The 15,679-nt window shown below is 46.1% G+C and overlaps 1 protein-coding gene across 3 annotated transcripts in view; it reads right to left on the bottom strand.

Annotated features, from left to right (window-relative positions):
- Nucleotides 1-15,679, bottom strand: part of AFAP1 (actin filament associated protein 1) — a 151,003-nt gene that overhangs the window by 48,978 nt on the left and 86,346 nt on the right. For all 3 annotated transcript variants that reach the window (XR_013828158.1, XM_079920179.1, XM_079920178.1), the window contains exons 7-8: nucleotides 6,091-6,186; nucleotides 2,811-2,892 (exon numbers count right to left, since the gene is read on the bottom strand). Coding sequence is in view for 2 of the 3 variants with exons in the window: in XM_079920179.1 (XP_079776305.1) it covers nucleotides 2,811-2,892; nucleotides 6,091-6,186 (178 nt within the window). In the remaining variant the exon portion in view is untranslated. The remainder of the gene's footprint in view (nucleotides 1-2,810; nucleotides 2,893-6,090; nucleotides 6,187-15,679) is intronic.

Genomic DNA, 15,679 nt, shown 5'->3' with positions numbered 1-15,679 from the left:
AGAAGCTAATTTCATGCAGGGACACTGGGAGAGGAAATCCCAAACAAGAAAAGAGACCAGCCAAAGCAATGCCCGCTGAGCCTCGGTGTCTGAGCGGGAACCCTCAGATTGTATGTTCTGTTTCAGGGCAAAACTTAAAGACAGCTTTCCTGGCTTTGATTACACATAATGTGCCCTGTGAAGACACAGATGATACCTTCCACTGAATAACTTCCGATGGAAAGAACTAAAATTACACTCAGGATGCAACCGAGTTGGAAAATCACATGGGCCAAGGCAGAGATCACGACCCTCTGGCGTGAACCTTGAAATATCACAATAGCCCAGATGGTTTAGGCTCCAAGGTTCTTAGTGGCCGGGATTGCTATTTGGTTTAAGGCCAGGAGACCTCTGTGTGTCTCTGAGCCAGAAGACACCTGCACCACCCCGGCGACTGAGTGCAACTGAACTGCACAGGCAGAACTACTCACCTGGGAAGCACAGAGGCTCCTGGCCTTGCACAGGGAAAACTTCCTCACCACCCACTAACCCCACCCCTCCTCTGGGCCCACACACTGCGTGGGAAACTAGAAGTCAAGCCACAGACTGGGACAAGATGTGTGCAAAAGACATCTGATAGAGCAGGGGTCCCCAACCCCCAGGCCGCGGGCCAGCACCGGTCCGCAGCCTGTTGGGAACCAGGCTGCAGAGGAGAAGGTGAGTGGCGGGCAACGAGCGAAGCTTCATCTGTATTTACAGCTTCTCCCCATCGCTCGCGTTACCACCTGGATCATCCCCCGCCCCGGCCCCGGCCGTGGAAAAACTGTTTTCCGTGAAACTGGTCCCTGGTGCCAAAAAGGCTGGGGACCGCTGTGACAGAGGACTTGCATTCAGAATAGATAAAGAATTCTCAGAAATCAGCATGAACAAAAAAATCCAGTGAGAATATGCAAAGATAATAAACGGCTGGCAAAAAAGCACACTAAAAAATGTTCGACATTGTTAGTCGTAGGGAAATGTGTTTTAAAGTCACAATTACACAGCACTACACACCTATTAAGATGGCTAAAATAAAAAGAACAAAACAAAACAAAGATGACAATGAAAGGCTGGTGAGAAGGCACACGAATGCCTGTGACCACAGAGTCCCACTCTGCAGTATCAGCTGAGAGAAATAAAAACGTGTTCACACAAAAGCCTGTTTGTGGATGTCTACGACGGCTTTACTTGTAAACCACTCAAACCTGGAAGCAGCCCAGCTGTTCTTCAGTCGGGGCGTGGATAAACTAACTGGTCCATCCACACTGGAATCCTCTCAGCCTAGAAAAGGGGCAGACTACTGACCCACCACGTGGACGCACCCCAAATGCAATACACTGAGTGACAGAAGCCAGACCCAGGAGGTCGCACCCTGTATGATTCCACTTACAGGACAGAAAACAGGCCAGTGGTTGCCAGGGAACATTTTGGGGTGATAGAAATGTTCTACATCTCGATTGTGATGAAGGTTACATGCATGTGTTTGTCAAAGAACCGTACACCAAAAAGGGTGAATTTGACTCTATGTAATTTATAGCTTTATAAAGCTGACTTAAAAAAAAAAACAAGAATTCAGGGCTTCCCTGGTGGCGCAGTGGTTGAGAGTCCGCCTGCCGATGCAGGGGACACAGGTTCGTGCCCTGGTCTGGGAGGATCCCACATGCCGCGGAGCGGCTGGGCCCGTGAGCCATGGCCGCTGAGCCTGCGCGTCGGGAGCCTGTGCTCCACAACGGGAGAGGCCACAACAGTGAGAGGCCCGCGTACCGCAAAAAAAAAATTATAGAGACAGAAAGTAGAATGGCAGTTGCCAGGAGCGGGGGGAGGGGAGAATGGGGAGCTAGTGTTTCGTGGGGACAGAGCTGCAGTTATAAGATGAGAAAAGTTCTAGAGACCCATGGTGGGGACAGTTGTACAACACTATGAAGATACTTCATGCCGCTGAACTGGGCTTAAAAATTGTTAAGACAGTAAATTTCATGTTATCTGTATTTTACCACAATTAAAAAAGAATTTTTTTTAATGAAGGTGAAATAAAGATATTTTCAGACAATCTTTTTTTTTTATTTTGCAGTACGTGGGCCTCTCACTGCTGTGGCCTCTCGCGTTGCGGAGCACAGGCTCCGGACGCGCAGGCTCAGCGGCCATGGCTCACGGGCCCAGCCGCTCCGCGGCATGTGGGATCCTCCCGGACCGGGGCACGAACCCGTGTCCCCTGCATCTGCAGGCAGACTCCCAACCACTGCGCCACCAGGGAAGCCCCAGACAATCTTTTTTAAAAAGATCAGCAATCTGTGAGTCCGGCCTCCTCATTTTAAGCATGGGGAAACTGAGGCTCACCAAAGAGGAAAAACTTGCTCACAATCTCGTGCTCCAGCAAAGGCAGCGTTGGGATGGGCACGGGGGTTCCCGGTCTCATCATCCAAAGCTCTTTTCCCTGAAAATCACGTCTCCCAGCAAGATGCTGGCGGCCCCCCAGTGCAAATGTGTCTCAGTGATAAATCAGGTGAGGAAGTAACCTGCTAAGTCATAAATTAAAATATACGCAGGGCCCATATCAAAACAGTAGGGAGAAAACCTAGGCCAGCGTTTGGTAGGACTGAAAGACATGGAGGAGGAGTATCAACCAAAGGGGTTTCTCTGGATTTCTGCAGGTGTAACACGGAATGATGACATCTGCATAACTGAACTACCGAGGACATTTTCCATACAGAGTTTACAGACCTGGCTGCAGTGCTTTTGTTTTGGGTTGTTTTTTTTTTTTTATATATATTTTTGGCACGAACAGAACTCACCTTGTTCTTTTCCGTTACACACAGCAATTCCATTTTCTGTAACACCCTCCCCATCTGAGCTTGGTCTCTCTGAAGACAGTTTCTGTGAGGATCAAAAGATTAAGTTATTCTTACAATGGCCACACTGACCAAGTGCTACATCATGGATCAATCAAAAGTCATCTCAAAAGCGAAAGAAAACGTGGGCTGCATTCCTAGTAATCTGGAGACAGGGCCCAACTGTAACACGGGCTACCTGGGTGGTTTGCTACAACGGCTTTTAAAGCATCGAAAGAACAAAGAAAAAAGTCGCTGAGGTTATACTAACACACGCTATAGTACCAAGCTTGTTTCAATCAAATCACTTTTTCTTGCAAATAATTTTGAAAAAAATACTGGGTTGGCCAAAAAATTTGTTCGGGTTTTTCCGTAACATCTTACGGAAAAACCCAAACTAACTTTTCTGGCCAACCAAATATTAGGAGTACATAAAATATTCCCCCTCACCAAGCCACATTATCCTTCCAGAAATAAATCCTACACCATTCATTTAATTTCCCCCCAGCATTCACCAATAACTGGGCGAGTGTCAAGCATCTGCTCACAACAATACAGTCAGAAATACACACAGAGAGATGAGTTACTGTCAAAGCCATCAGAGGGCACAGGGATGCCCGTCATTATTTTAATCCTAATATATGGATTTGAGGAGCCTAATTAGGATTCCAGGTTAGTTTCAGGAGAAGAAACGTAGTTCTGAGCAGAACCTCTTCCATTCCAACCAGAGACCCTGTGGAGTCACAGTGAAGGAATTGGCTCTAGAACACCCCTCCTCAGAACCTCAAATTACACCCCAGGGCCACAGAGACTGGCCAGCCGGGAGACAATCAAAATACCCGGATGATACCAGAACACAGGGACACACGCGCTCACCTCGTGATAAGAGGTCCAGGCAGTGCTGGGCCAAGATGGCAGGCAGGTGCCAGTAACCCCCAGTGGTACCGGCAAGAGACAAAGTAAAAGAATATGGCTTTAGCGGGACCCTAGTGTGTGCCACATTCCAGTGATAGAAGGACTAAAAGCCCAGCTCTCAGGCCAGGAAGCACCCCTGGGGTCTGGGTCAACAGGTCCGGCCAGGCACTAACAATGCCACCTTAGAAACCAAGACAGTAAAAGAGAACCGCCAACTCCCGCGTGAGTGGGTGAAAGAAGAGCCCCGACGTGTTGCTGATGAGAAACAGAGTAGGATCAAACTTTCGGAAAGTAACTTGCTTAGTCCCATGAATCAAAATCTTTAAAAATTCTATCCTTTGGTCTAGTAAGCCAGCTTCTAGGAATCTCTTCTCAGGTAATAGTCAGAGAAGCAGCAAAGATTTACACAAAAGTGTCAGGTTATTTTACACGACTCAGAAAAGAAAAAAGAGAGCCGAGTGGGGGGGTATATAAATAATAGAGTTCTATGAATTTGATATTATTCAGGTGATGAAAATGCAAACATGCTCGTTGCATGTTACGTGTTTTCAAAAACCTGGAAAACTGCTAATAGTATAAAGGTTAACTGAAAAGAAAAAAGGAAAAAGCAGCATAAGAAATTTTATGCATCAGATTATCCAAACTGTAAAAGAAACACACGAATAGAAGAAAACTGGTTTAAAAACATGCAGAGCTTTGAGAGGAGCTCTAGACTCCTAAGTGACTTTATCCATCCTATTTCTGGTTCTTTACTTTCTAAATTTTCTGCAGTGAGCAGGCATTAGTTTTGTAATCAGGAAAAAAAGAGAAATAGGCCTGCTATGTCACAATATCAGGGTGAGGGTTGTGAGGTTAACTTTATAAGTCAACTTGGAGGGTGTTTGTGGATGAAACTAACATTTGAACTGGTGAACTTTGGGGCTTCCCTGGTGGTGCAGTGGTTAAGAATCCGCCTGCCAATGCAGGGATCATGGGTTTGAGCCCTGGTCCAGGAAGATCTCACAGGCCGTGGAGCAACTAAGCCTGTGCACCCCAACTACTGAGTCTGCGCTCTAGAGCCCGCGAGCCACAACTACTGAGCCCACGTGCCACAACTACGGAAGCCCGCGTGCCTACAGCCCGTGCTCCACAACAAGAGAAGCCACTGCAATGAGAAGCCTGCGCACCGCAGCGAAGAGTGGCCCCTGCTTGCCACAACTAAAGAAAGCCCGCGCACAGCAACGAAGACCCAACAGAGCCAAAACTAAATAAATAGATAAATGAATAAAATAAATTTTAAAAAATAAAAAAAATAAATTGGTGGACTTTGAGTAAGCAGATTGCCCTCCACAGTGTAGGTGGGTCTCACCCAAGCAGTTGAAGGTCTGAATTAAAAAAATAAAAAAACGGGCCTCCCAAGCAAGGGGTGGGGGGGGCAGTCCTCCCAAAGACTTCACCTGCGCCATCAGCTCTCCTAGGTCTCCAGCCTAAGGCCCCACGATGCAGATTTTGGACTCACCTATCTCCATAACCTTGTGAGCCAATTCCTCATAATAAATCTCTCAGTATGTATATAATTGTATATGTAGAATTTTATCTTTATTGAAATTTTATGTGTATTTTATAATATATATAAAATTTGTGTACACACACATACATACACACCCCACTGGTTCTGTTTCTCTGAAGAACCCTGACTAAAACAAGAATAGACAAAGAAGGATGTGTTCACCAGCAGGGCAGGGGCCAAACAGGGAGCGCTCAGGAAGTTCCTGAGACAGAGGCTACCGACAGAACACGGTGGGGCACAAAGCCAGGGATCTTCATGGAAATGAGATCTCTGCACATACAGGCAACAGAGCTCCATCAGGGACAGACAGCAGGAGTGGCGGGTTCACGCGCTCTGGCAGGAGGGCTAGCCCTACCCACCTGCTGCGTGCTCACGGCGCCCAAGTACAGAGCAGAGAAGGACAGGAAGTGTTACCCGTCTGTTGGGAATAAACCTCTGGGAAGGTGCACTGACGAAGCACCTGCTGTATTCCAGAAGAACACAGAGCTGCCTGCGGATCTCACGCTGCTGTGTAACAGCAGGTGACCTTGATCCCCTCACATCCTGTGCCACATTTACAGCCACTCCTGCATCTACAGCTGGGAAGCATGAAACTCACCATGCGGTCTGTAAGACAGCCAGTGTGAGCTTCCTACAGAGCAGGCAGAGAGGAAGCACGGCTGCCTTATCTTTTTCCTTTTTTCAACCAGAAGTGCTGAAATATCAGAGGTGTTATGAAAACTTCGAGGAAGGTCCAAGTTAACCGTAAGGTTAATTCCTAGAAAGAAACATGCCCCTTACCTTCTCCAGTTCTGCCTTGTGCACTGGGGAGCTGGAGGGGGGAGGACATTCCGAGTCTGCTGGCCCGCTGCAGCCGCTGTAGATCTCTCTGACCACCTGTGGTGAGTGCACAAGGGCAGAGATGGTTACACAAGCGTCCAAGCAGAGGCAGGAGGTGCGGTAGGAAAGTTCCGAGGGGTCAGAGGCATCTGGATTTAAGCTCCAGGATGCCAGGCACTCGTTTGTTCATTCTTTCACTCATCATTCACCAAATGTCTATCCCATCCTGGTACTGACAGAGGTTCTGGGATACAGAAGGGAACGGTGTACGTGAGAGTCCTGCCCTCATGGGGCTTCCGCTCCAGTAAAAGTTAGATACCACGATAAACAATGAATATCACCAAAAAATGGAGGTAAGACAGCAGTCAGCGCTACAAAGAATAGAAGAGAGTCTTTAACAAAAAGGGGTGGCTGATTTAGATCAAGAGAGGCCCTCCTGGGATGACATGTAAGCTGAAAGCTGAGCTCAATGACCAGAAGGATGCAGCCACGTGAAGAACCGGCGGAAAGGGTTGTAGGCAGAGGGGACAAGGTGCAAGGCCCTGTGGTGGATGTGAAGAGTTTACGGAAGACCCAGAGTACCAGGGGCCAGGAGACGGGCTGGGAGAGGCCAGCGGGAGCCAGGGGATCACTGTCAACAGGCTGGTGCTCATGGCCATGGATGGAATGAGCCAACGGGGGGAGGGTGAGACAAAGCAGGACGGAGACCCAGGAGGAGACCTCGAGCCAGTCAGTACATGGGGTGGGGCCAAAGGAGAGAAGCAGCTGGAAGAGTCTGAGCTGCGATGGGCAGGGAAGCCAGAAGCAAACTGGAAGAGCTCACCTCCAAGAAGAGGGAGCAGGAGGGAGGGAGGCGGTGGGCGTGGCCGGAGGGGACACCTAGGGAGGAGCTGAGCAGAGGAAGGACTCCGCAGAGACGGGGCGGGCTGGGCTCTAGAGAAGCAGGGGAGGGCGCGGGCTGGCGCGGGCGGGCGGCAGCAGGAGTCTGGGAAGGCGCCTGACTGCTCTGGGGGGCAGGCACAGCAGCACTGGCTGAGGCGCCACCTCTCTCACCTCGGCATCCTCACTAGCAAGGAAGGCGCATCAACATGACGTGCCTTGTATTTATGGCTGAGTGAAGAGAGAACGTGACCCTGCATGCAAGATGCCTCAGCCAGCACCTGCACGTGTACACTGTCACCAGCACCGCCATCACTGCCAGCACCTGTACAGTCTACGCTGAGAGCTCAGAAAGGGATCCTGGCCCAGACCCGCAGGTGTCAGGACCATCTTGCGGCACTACTGGCAATCAGGGCCACTCCTGCGGCCACCCGCTGTCCCTCCCGTCCTTCCTGAGCTCCTGCAAGGAGGTGGGCATGGTTCTGATCACTGGGGACGTGCAGCAAACAAGACAGACAAGCTCCCGGGTTGGTGCAACTTACACTCTGGTGAATGAAGAGCTAGCAGGCAAAGCTTTCAAAATGTCTTCTATTCTTTTTGGAACTAAGCTGCAATTTGGGTTCAACCCAAGTGCTTTCTGAGAAAAAAATAAAAAAGCAATGCCAAAGCCCCAGCTATCTGTGTAGTAACTTTGCAATACGATCTCAGCAGACACATCCAGATTCCCTTGGCTTGCTCTGGGATTGGGATGGGAGCCAGGAACGGACAGGAGGCCGGGACAGCACTTCCAGCCATCCTGCTGCCCAGCCGCTTTACGAAAAAGCAATGGAGTGAGGTCCACGTTGCAGAATAAAACAGGAAAAAAAGGAAAAGAAGAAACCCAGAGAGCTTGCTGCAATGTTTTGCTCCTTGTTGAGTCTGAGGTGTGAAAACGTAAGCAAAGGTGACACCAGCCAGGTGACCTGCACCTCCTGAATGTCGCCGAGCAGAAAAGGTTCCCTCAGTTTTGCGTTTCATGCTCATTTCACTGCTGCTTTTTCTGCAGCAGGTCTTTATTCCCTCACCTCCCCTGTGTTTATCAAGCCTTCAGCTGACAAGGCACACTTTTATCTGACCTAAGGAGGAGACGTTTTCTTCCCTCTTGGTAAAAAGTACAATGCGATGGAAAACTCCTGGGCTTGTGCATCTGATGGGAGCTCGGGCTGAAGCCCCAGTGCCACCACCAGCTCCAGAGGCACGGCTGAGCCACCAAGGCTGTGAGCCTCCACCTCTGCCCAGAACGTGTGAAAGCGACGCCCACTGGGACAGCTCAATGAGGATGCCAACGTGTGCTCCCTTCCCGCGAAAATGCGTTCAATTGTACACACACTGCTAAGGGTCTCGAGGCCCTTGTTTCAGACTAGAAGGCTAAACCCCACAAAACACTACCTGCAGAAACCTATCTCTGGCAAAAGCTTTTATGCAAAACACAGTTGTCTTTTTTCTTTCCTTTTTTTTTTTTTTTTCTTTTTTCCAAAGGGGGAAGGATCTACGAAGCTCCAGTCAGATCTCAGGTATCTCCTGGAGAAGGTGTGCTCCCCTCTCGGCTGGACGGAACTCATCCTTCATGAGCAGCCTGGGTCCCCCGTGACCAGGAAGCCTGCTCGGACCCTCCTGCATGGGACACAACGCGGCTGCCCCTCCACGGGCCACGCACCGCACTCAGGCCCTAGTCACGGGCATCCTGGACCCGCAGGTCTGCTTCTTCTATCGAGCCAGGCTCATTTTGAGAGAAGGGGCTCTGTCTCACTTAGGCTGGCATTCCCAATGTCTAGCACATAACAGCGACTAAAAAAAAGTTTGATGAAAGAAAAAGAGGAGGGAATGAAGAGATAAATTCGACCTGAAATTCCCTATGAGAAAAAAAAAAAAAGCTGTGAATGAAAAACAGAAGGAAAGAGACTAGGCCATCACATGAGAAAAGTAAAGCCTTGTGACAAAGTTTCCCTAGTCCTCTGCATAGATTCCTAAAATCCTCAGGGATGGGGAAGTTTTAAAAAATAAAAGAGAGAGAGGGCTTCCCTGGTGGTGCAGTGGTTAAGAATCCGCCTGCCAATGCAGGGGATACGGGTTCGAGCCCTGTCCGGGAAGATCCCACATGCCGTGGAGCAACTAAGCCCGTGTGCCGTAACTACTGACTGAGCCTGCGCTCTAGCGCTCGAGAGCCACAACTACTGAGCCCACGCACCTGGAGCCTGTGCTCCGCAACAAGAGAAGCCACCGCAATGAGAAGCCCACACGCAGCAACGAGGAGTAGCCCCCGCTCGCCACAACTGGAGAAAGCCAGCGCGCAGCAACGAAGACCCAACGCAGCCAAAAATTTAATGAATGAATGAATGACTTAATTAAAAAAAACCAGAGAGAGAGAAAGAAAAGGAGCATCAGCTAAAAGCCATGCCTGCAGCACAACACACCCCAGCCTCACCAACTTCCTCCCACTCCTGGTCACTGGACTGTCCCCTCCACTCTCCCCCGTCCCATATCAGGTCCTGTTTTTCCCGCAAACAAACGTTTGGGGAACCGAGGAATCTCTGAAGCTCCGAAGCCAGGGGAGCTCACCGAGCCGTCAATGCCAGCTCACGAAATGCAATCACCCTTCTGAGAAGCCTTTCCTGATGAAGCCAACCCAAATACCCGCATGCTTACAATGCTGTACATAGATCAACTATACCCCTGCCTCCCTATTAGTTTCTCCCTTCTAGGACTTGAATTCCTCGTGGAGAGAACAGAATGAGGTGGGTTCTGTAGACCAGAGGAGACCCAGCACGCCTGGGGCCAGGTGGGGTTATTCATGGTATCCCAGCAACATGAGACTGTTTAATAATAGTAATTACATCCCAGGTACAGAGAAAGGCACTGCTGAAACGATCAATGAGAGAAACCAGTCTTTCTTTCCATGGGTTTTATCAAACGGTTGGATTATTTCAGGTTATCTTCACGGAACTGTCTTTCTTCTCTGATTGCTGTTTATTGCCACATTGCCCCTGCAGAGTTCATTCGGAAGTAGTAAATAAAAGGTTTATCACCCGATTTCTCAAATAGCTGCAAATGAGGTTTTTACACTAATATACTTCTTTTGAAAGAGCCATGTTCTGTGAGAAGTTTAATACGTGTTTAAGAGAACTGGATCCAAATTCAGAATCACAAATCCCTCAAAATACAAATTGTTATATGTTCTGTGGTATTTTTGTTTGCTTTTAACTTGAGCCTGCATCTCCAGAAACGCAATCTCTGCACATTTTTTAAGGAAATCTGACCACTCCATTTCTGGGAATATTGACTCTTGTCTTCTGAGTGACCCCAACAAGATGGTTCATGTTTTCAGCATCTGCACACACACGCACCAAGAGGGAACTTTGGCAAGAGCTGCTGGTAATGGAAGTTGCAGACCAAAAGGACAGAAACAAATTTGGTAACGATCCTTGAAGAAGCGTCTGTCAAGTCATGTGCTGGCCCAACCAAGGCCCCAGGCTTCTCATACCTGAAAGAGGGAGTGCGTGTGACTTACCAAGAAGGTCTTTAATTGTTACACTGAAACCACGTTTCGAAATACTGAACACCTGGATAATAGGTTTAGGACAGTGCGGGAGAAGAGGAGTTTATATGAATAAAAGACCTGGCATCTGTCTTACAAAGCAATTCATGACAGAGAGTTGTTAGAATTTTCACAGAAGGAGTCCTAAGACGTGGTAGTAATAAATCACAAATTTCAACTGTTCGTTACAGTTCTGAGAGTGCGTTTATGTAGCCTTTTCATTCTAGCTTTTGGACCATTCTGGTCAGTATTATTTCCACTTGATAGATACAGGGGAAAGAGTTTGCTGACCAAAAATATCATAATGAGTTAAAGGCATTCTCAGAATATACTCCAGATTTCCAGACTTTTCATTCAATCTTCTGTCACTCTAACACGCTATCATCAAGATAAAGCAGGGTTGTTTCTTTTACGATAGTTCTTTAAGAAGAAGAATCTACTTCAATCATAAAGACGTGGCCTTGACAAGGTGAAAAAAAAATAACATGATGACAGCATTGACTTCTTACACATAAAACTATGACTTCAAAGTTTTTAATCATTTAGAAAAAAAAAGTTGGAAGCCACATCCTAGCTGATTTCAAGGCTCTCTCTAAAGCTGCAGCAATCACGACGTGGCAGTGACATGAGGACATACAAACAGACGAACGACACAGGACAAGGAGCCCAGAAAAGGACCCACACATTACACAATCAACTGATTTCCAACTGTGGCAATTAAGTTCATTCCAATGGTACTAAAACAACTGACTATGCATATGGAAGGAAATGAATCTGGACTCCCGTATCTCATCCTGTACATGAAAACCGACATGCGTGAATCAGAGACCTAAATGTAAAGACTGAGGCAGTAAAATTCTGGAAGAAAATAACAGGTTCTATCGTGGTGGCTTGGAATATGCTAGAATTGGCGGGGGGGCAGGATGCGAAAAGTACTGACTACAGAAGTAAAGACTGGTACACCAGATTTCAGATTTAACAATTCCTGTTCATCAAAAGGTACCAATAAGGAAGATAATTAATCTACAGATTAATCAGAGAGTAATTCTTTAAGGCAAGAAACACTGAGAGGAAGAGGGACATTTCAGGTTTTAACTACCAGTAAATATAACCATTTAAATTTTGTATGCAACAAATAACATAGCCTCAAAAATACTAAGCAAAAACTAACAGAAATAAAAAAGACATAGATAAATTCATAATCAAAGTGGTAGATATTCCCACATCTCTCTCTCTGAGTAACTGATAAAACAAATAAATAAATTAGTAAGGATATAGAAGATTTGAACATGACAATTAATGACTGTGATCTAACAACCATATATAGAAGAGTACACCAAGCAAATGCATAATACACATCCCTTACAAGTAGACACTGAACATCTACCAAAACTGACTACATGCTGAGCAATAAATCAAGTCTATAAATTTCTACTTTGTGAAACCATATAAAGTTCTGTGACTAGAGTGGAATTAAACTAGAAATGTAAAACAATCAGGTAATTTTTTTAAAAATCACTGAATACTTGGAAACTAAGCAATATATTCCCAAATAAACCATTAGTAAAAAGGGGAATCACAACAGATATTAGGAAATATTTTAAATTGAATGATAGGGGACTTCCCTGGTGGTGCAGTGGTTAAGAATCCGCCTGCCAATGCAGGGGACACAGATTTGATTCCTGGTCTGGGAAGATCCCATGTGCTGTGGAGCAACTAAGCCTGTGTGCCACAGCTACTGCGCCTACGCTCTAGAGCCCACATGCCACAACTACTGAAGCCCATGCGCCTAGAGCCCATGCTCTGCAATAAGAGAAGCCGCTACAATGAGAAGTCCACCACCGCAACGAAGAGTAGTCCCCACTCGCTGCAACTAGAGAAAGCCCACATTCAGTAACAAAGACCCACTGCAGCCAAAAAACAAAACAAAAAACCCATTAAACTGAATGATAAAAACACACACACAAAAAAATCAAAATAGAGGATGCAGCTAAAACTGTACTTAGAGGGAAATGCATAGCTTTAAATCCATATACACACACACACACACACACACACACACACACACACACACATATGGAAAGGGCTAACAATCAATTATCTAAGTACACAATTCAAGAAGTTGGGATAATTACAGAAAATTAAGCCAAAACAAAGTGAAAGAAGAGAACTTAATAAAATAGAAAACAATAGTACTATAGAGAAAAATCAACAGACAAAAAATTAGGTCTTTTTGAAAGAACTAATAAGATAGATAAACTTCTGGCAAGACTGATGAAGAAAAAGGGGCAGCACATGGTATCTTGACTTCTGGTTGCCACATAGAAAGGCACGCAGGCCACCACTCTCACCTTGACAACTAAAACAAGGTGGGTGAGCTCTAAAAAAATTCAGAGATAATTTTTCAGAGAGAACAGAGAGAATACCCCAGCAAACCAAAGAGCTGGCCAGCATCAGGCCAGAAAGAAAACCAAGCTGGTCCAGAAAGCTAGCATGTGTCTGTAGCACACAGAGACCTCCAGACTTCCATCACAGCTCAGAACCTGAGCCACGCTGATGGAAAATTCCAGATCCAGCCCTGAAACCATGTGAAGGCAATAGCAAAGTGAATGAAAGTAAAGCTGCAGCCCAGTCCAGGTCTGCCTCAACTAGTGAGACGGAGGCAGCCCACCTATGAGCAGCAGACGGGAGAAGGGGCACACCCTTTTCTGAAGGAAACAGTAATTACTTCAGTCTCTACTGTTCTTTTACACAAAGCAGATGGAATACAATGTAAACTCATGAGACAAATTCAATAGAAACAGTCCTAGAGATGATCCAAATATCAGAATTACAAAACACTTTAAAATAACTATGATAGGAAGTCAAAATGGATCGTGAAAAAGGCATTAAGACATGTGTGAAGAGATACAGAATTTCCGAAGAGAGATGGAAACTATTTTTTTAAAAAAAGCCAAAGAAAAATGCTAGAAATGAAAAATAGGATATCACAAAAGAAGAATTCATAAGATGGGCTTAAGGGCACACTGGACACAGAAGAGGAAAGGACCAGTAAACTTGAGGATGGGTAAATCTAAAGTATCCACCCAAACTGAAACACACGGAAGAGTGAAGAAAAACAGAACAGAGAATCCAAAATCCATGGGCTATTCCAAATGACCTAACATGTACCAACAAATTTTAAAAGGAGAGGAGAGAAAACCTGAGCCAGAAAAATATTTGAAAAGATAATGGCCAAAAATGGTCCAAAACCAATGAAAGACATCAACCCACAGAACAAAAAAAAGCTCTGAGAAAGATAAAAACCTATAGAGCCACACCCAGACACCTCACAGTCAAGTGCTGAAAACCAAAGATTAAAAAAGCAAATCTTAAAGGGAGCCACGAAAAAGAAAAATGACACATCACATTCAAAGGCACAATTGATACAAGTGATGGCTAACTTCTCACCAAAAGTTAAGGTGAAATAAAGACATTTCTAGTCAAAGCTGAAAGGAGAAGAAAAAACCAAACAAACAAAAAGCTGAAAGGAGTTATTTCCAGAAGGTCTGCTCTATAAGAAATCATTTTATTTTATTAATTTCTTTAGGGTGAAATGAAATGATGACACTACATGAAGGCCCTTCTTCAGGAAGAAACAAAGTAAGGGGAGATGCCTGGGAGAATACGAAAGACCTTTCTTGGGACTTCCCTGGCAGTCCAGTGGTTAAGACTCTTCCACTGCAGGGGGCGCAGCTTTGATCCCTGGTCGGGGAACTAAGATCAACCTTTCTTCAAGGACACACAGGGTCAGGTTCTATGAGCTAAAGTATACAATAAACTTGTTTGTGATCCTCCTTGAGAAGTCTGGCAAAACCACAACGATACTCTCCCAGCACATTAAATCATGCTGAAAACTCTTTTCAACTGTATTCCTCTAAAACTGCTTGAAACCAGGAGGTGCTGTAAAACCCCTACATTACCCAGCAGGGAATGGGGGGGGGGAAGCAAGAAAAGGACGGATGCAATTTACCAAGGTCAGCATTAGGACTCTCACGGATTCTCATTAGAAAAGGACAGTGGTGTCTACAGTGCAGCCAATTTCCCTTGAACATCTCTTTGGTATAGACCTTTAAGAGTTGTTTTGGATGTTTATTAATTTATTTGCAATAGGGGATACGGCAGATGACTGGCACATGGTTTCCTCCCTATGGGCACACAGGAAGATGTTTCCCAGACTCCCTGCAGGTCTGGGCAAAGGAGGGTGGGAGGAAGGGCTGTGAACACTCGTAGCTCTGGCCCCTAAAAACATCCTGCTGTCATCTTGATTTCCAAACAGATTTCAACAGGAGCTCGTATGTTTATTAACACCACCAATAACAGCAGCTCGCACCTACATACGTGCTCACAGAGGCGAGGTGCTCTTCTAAACACTTCATATCTTAACACGGTTGCAGCCTCACAACAACCCTAAAAAGCAGACACTACTTTCAACCCCTCGCATTTTCACAGATGAGAAAACTGAGGCACGGAGAAGTCAAGGAGCTCATCTAAGACACTCAGCGAGTGACTGGCGGGGCCGAGGTCAGAACTCAGCGTCGGACTCCAATCTGAGCTCTAGCGACACTGTCTTTCTACACAGTGCTGGCTCACCACCTTCTCCTTCCCGGCTCCTTTATGTTTATTATAATGAATTTCAGAAGCAGTTATAAGAGTCAAATAAAACTTAAGTGAAAATGGCTGTGGAATGCCATTTGCCTTAACAGCCTATCTGCCTGCAGAAACACTTACTTGCTCTCAAATGCTCTCTTCCATGAGGACTTTTATCCAAGTGGAAATGAGTAGGCTGAGCTAGAGCTGTGATTACCAAACCTGGCTTGGCATCGGGCATCAGGAGGTTCCTTAAAAATAGATTTCTGAGCAGAATATCTACAGAAAGGGCAAAGGATATAAACAGACAGTTCACGGAAACAGTAATACAGCCACAGGCTCTTGAACCCTAAAAAAGATGCTCAATGTCACTCATAATGAGAGAGATGCAGATTAAAACTAGATGAGATATCATTTTCCCTTATCAGCCTGGCAAAAATTCAAAAGTTGGTAACACAGGCTGCTGGC

Source organism: Stenella coeruleoalba (genome assembly GCF_951394435.1).
Source record: "Stenella coeruleoalba genome assembly, chromosome: 4".
NCBI lineage: Eukaryota > Metazoa > Chordata > Mammalia > Artiodactyla > Delphinidae > Stenella > Stenella coeruleoalba.
Note: the sequence above shows the minus strand (reverse complement) of the source record. Positions and strands in the feature narration are given on the sequence as shown.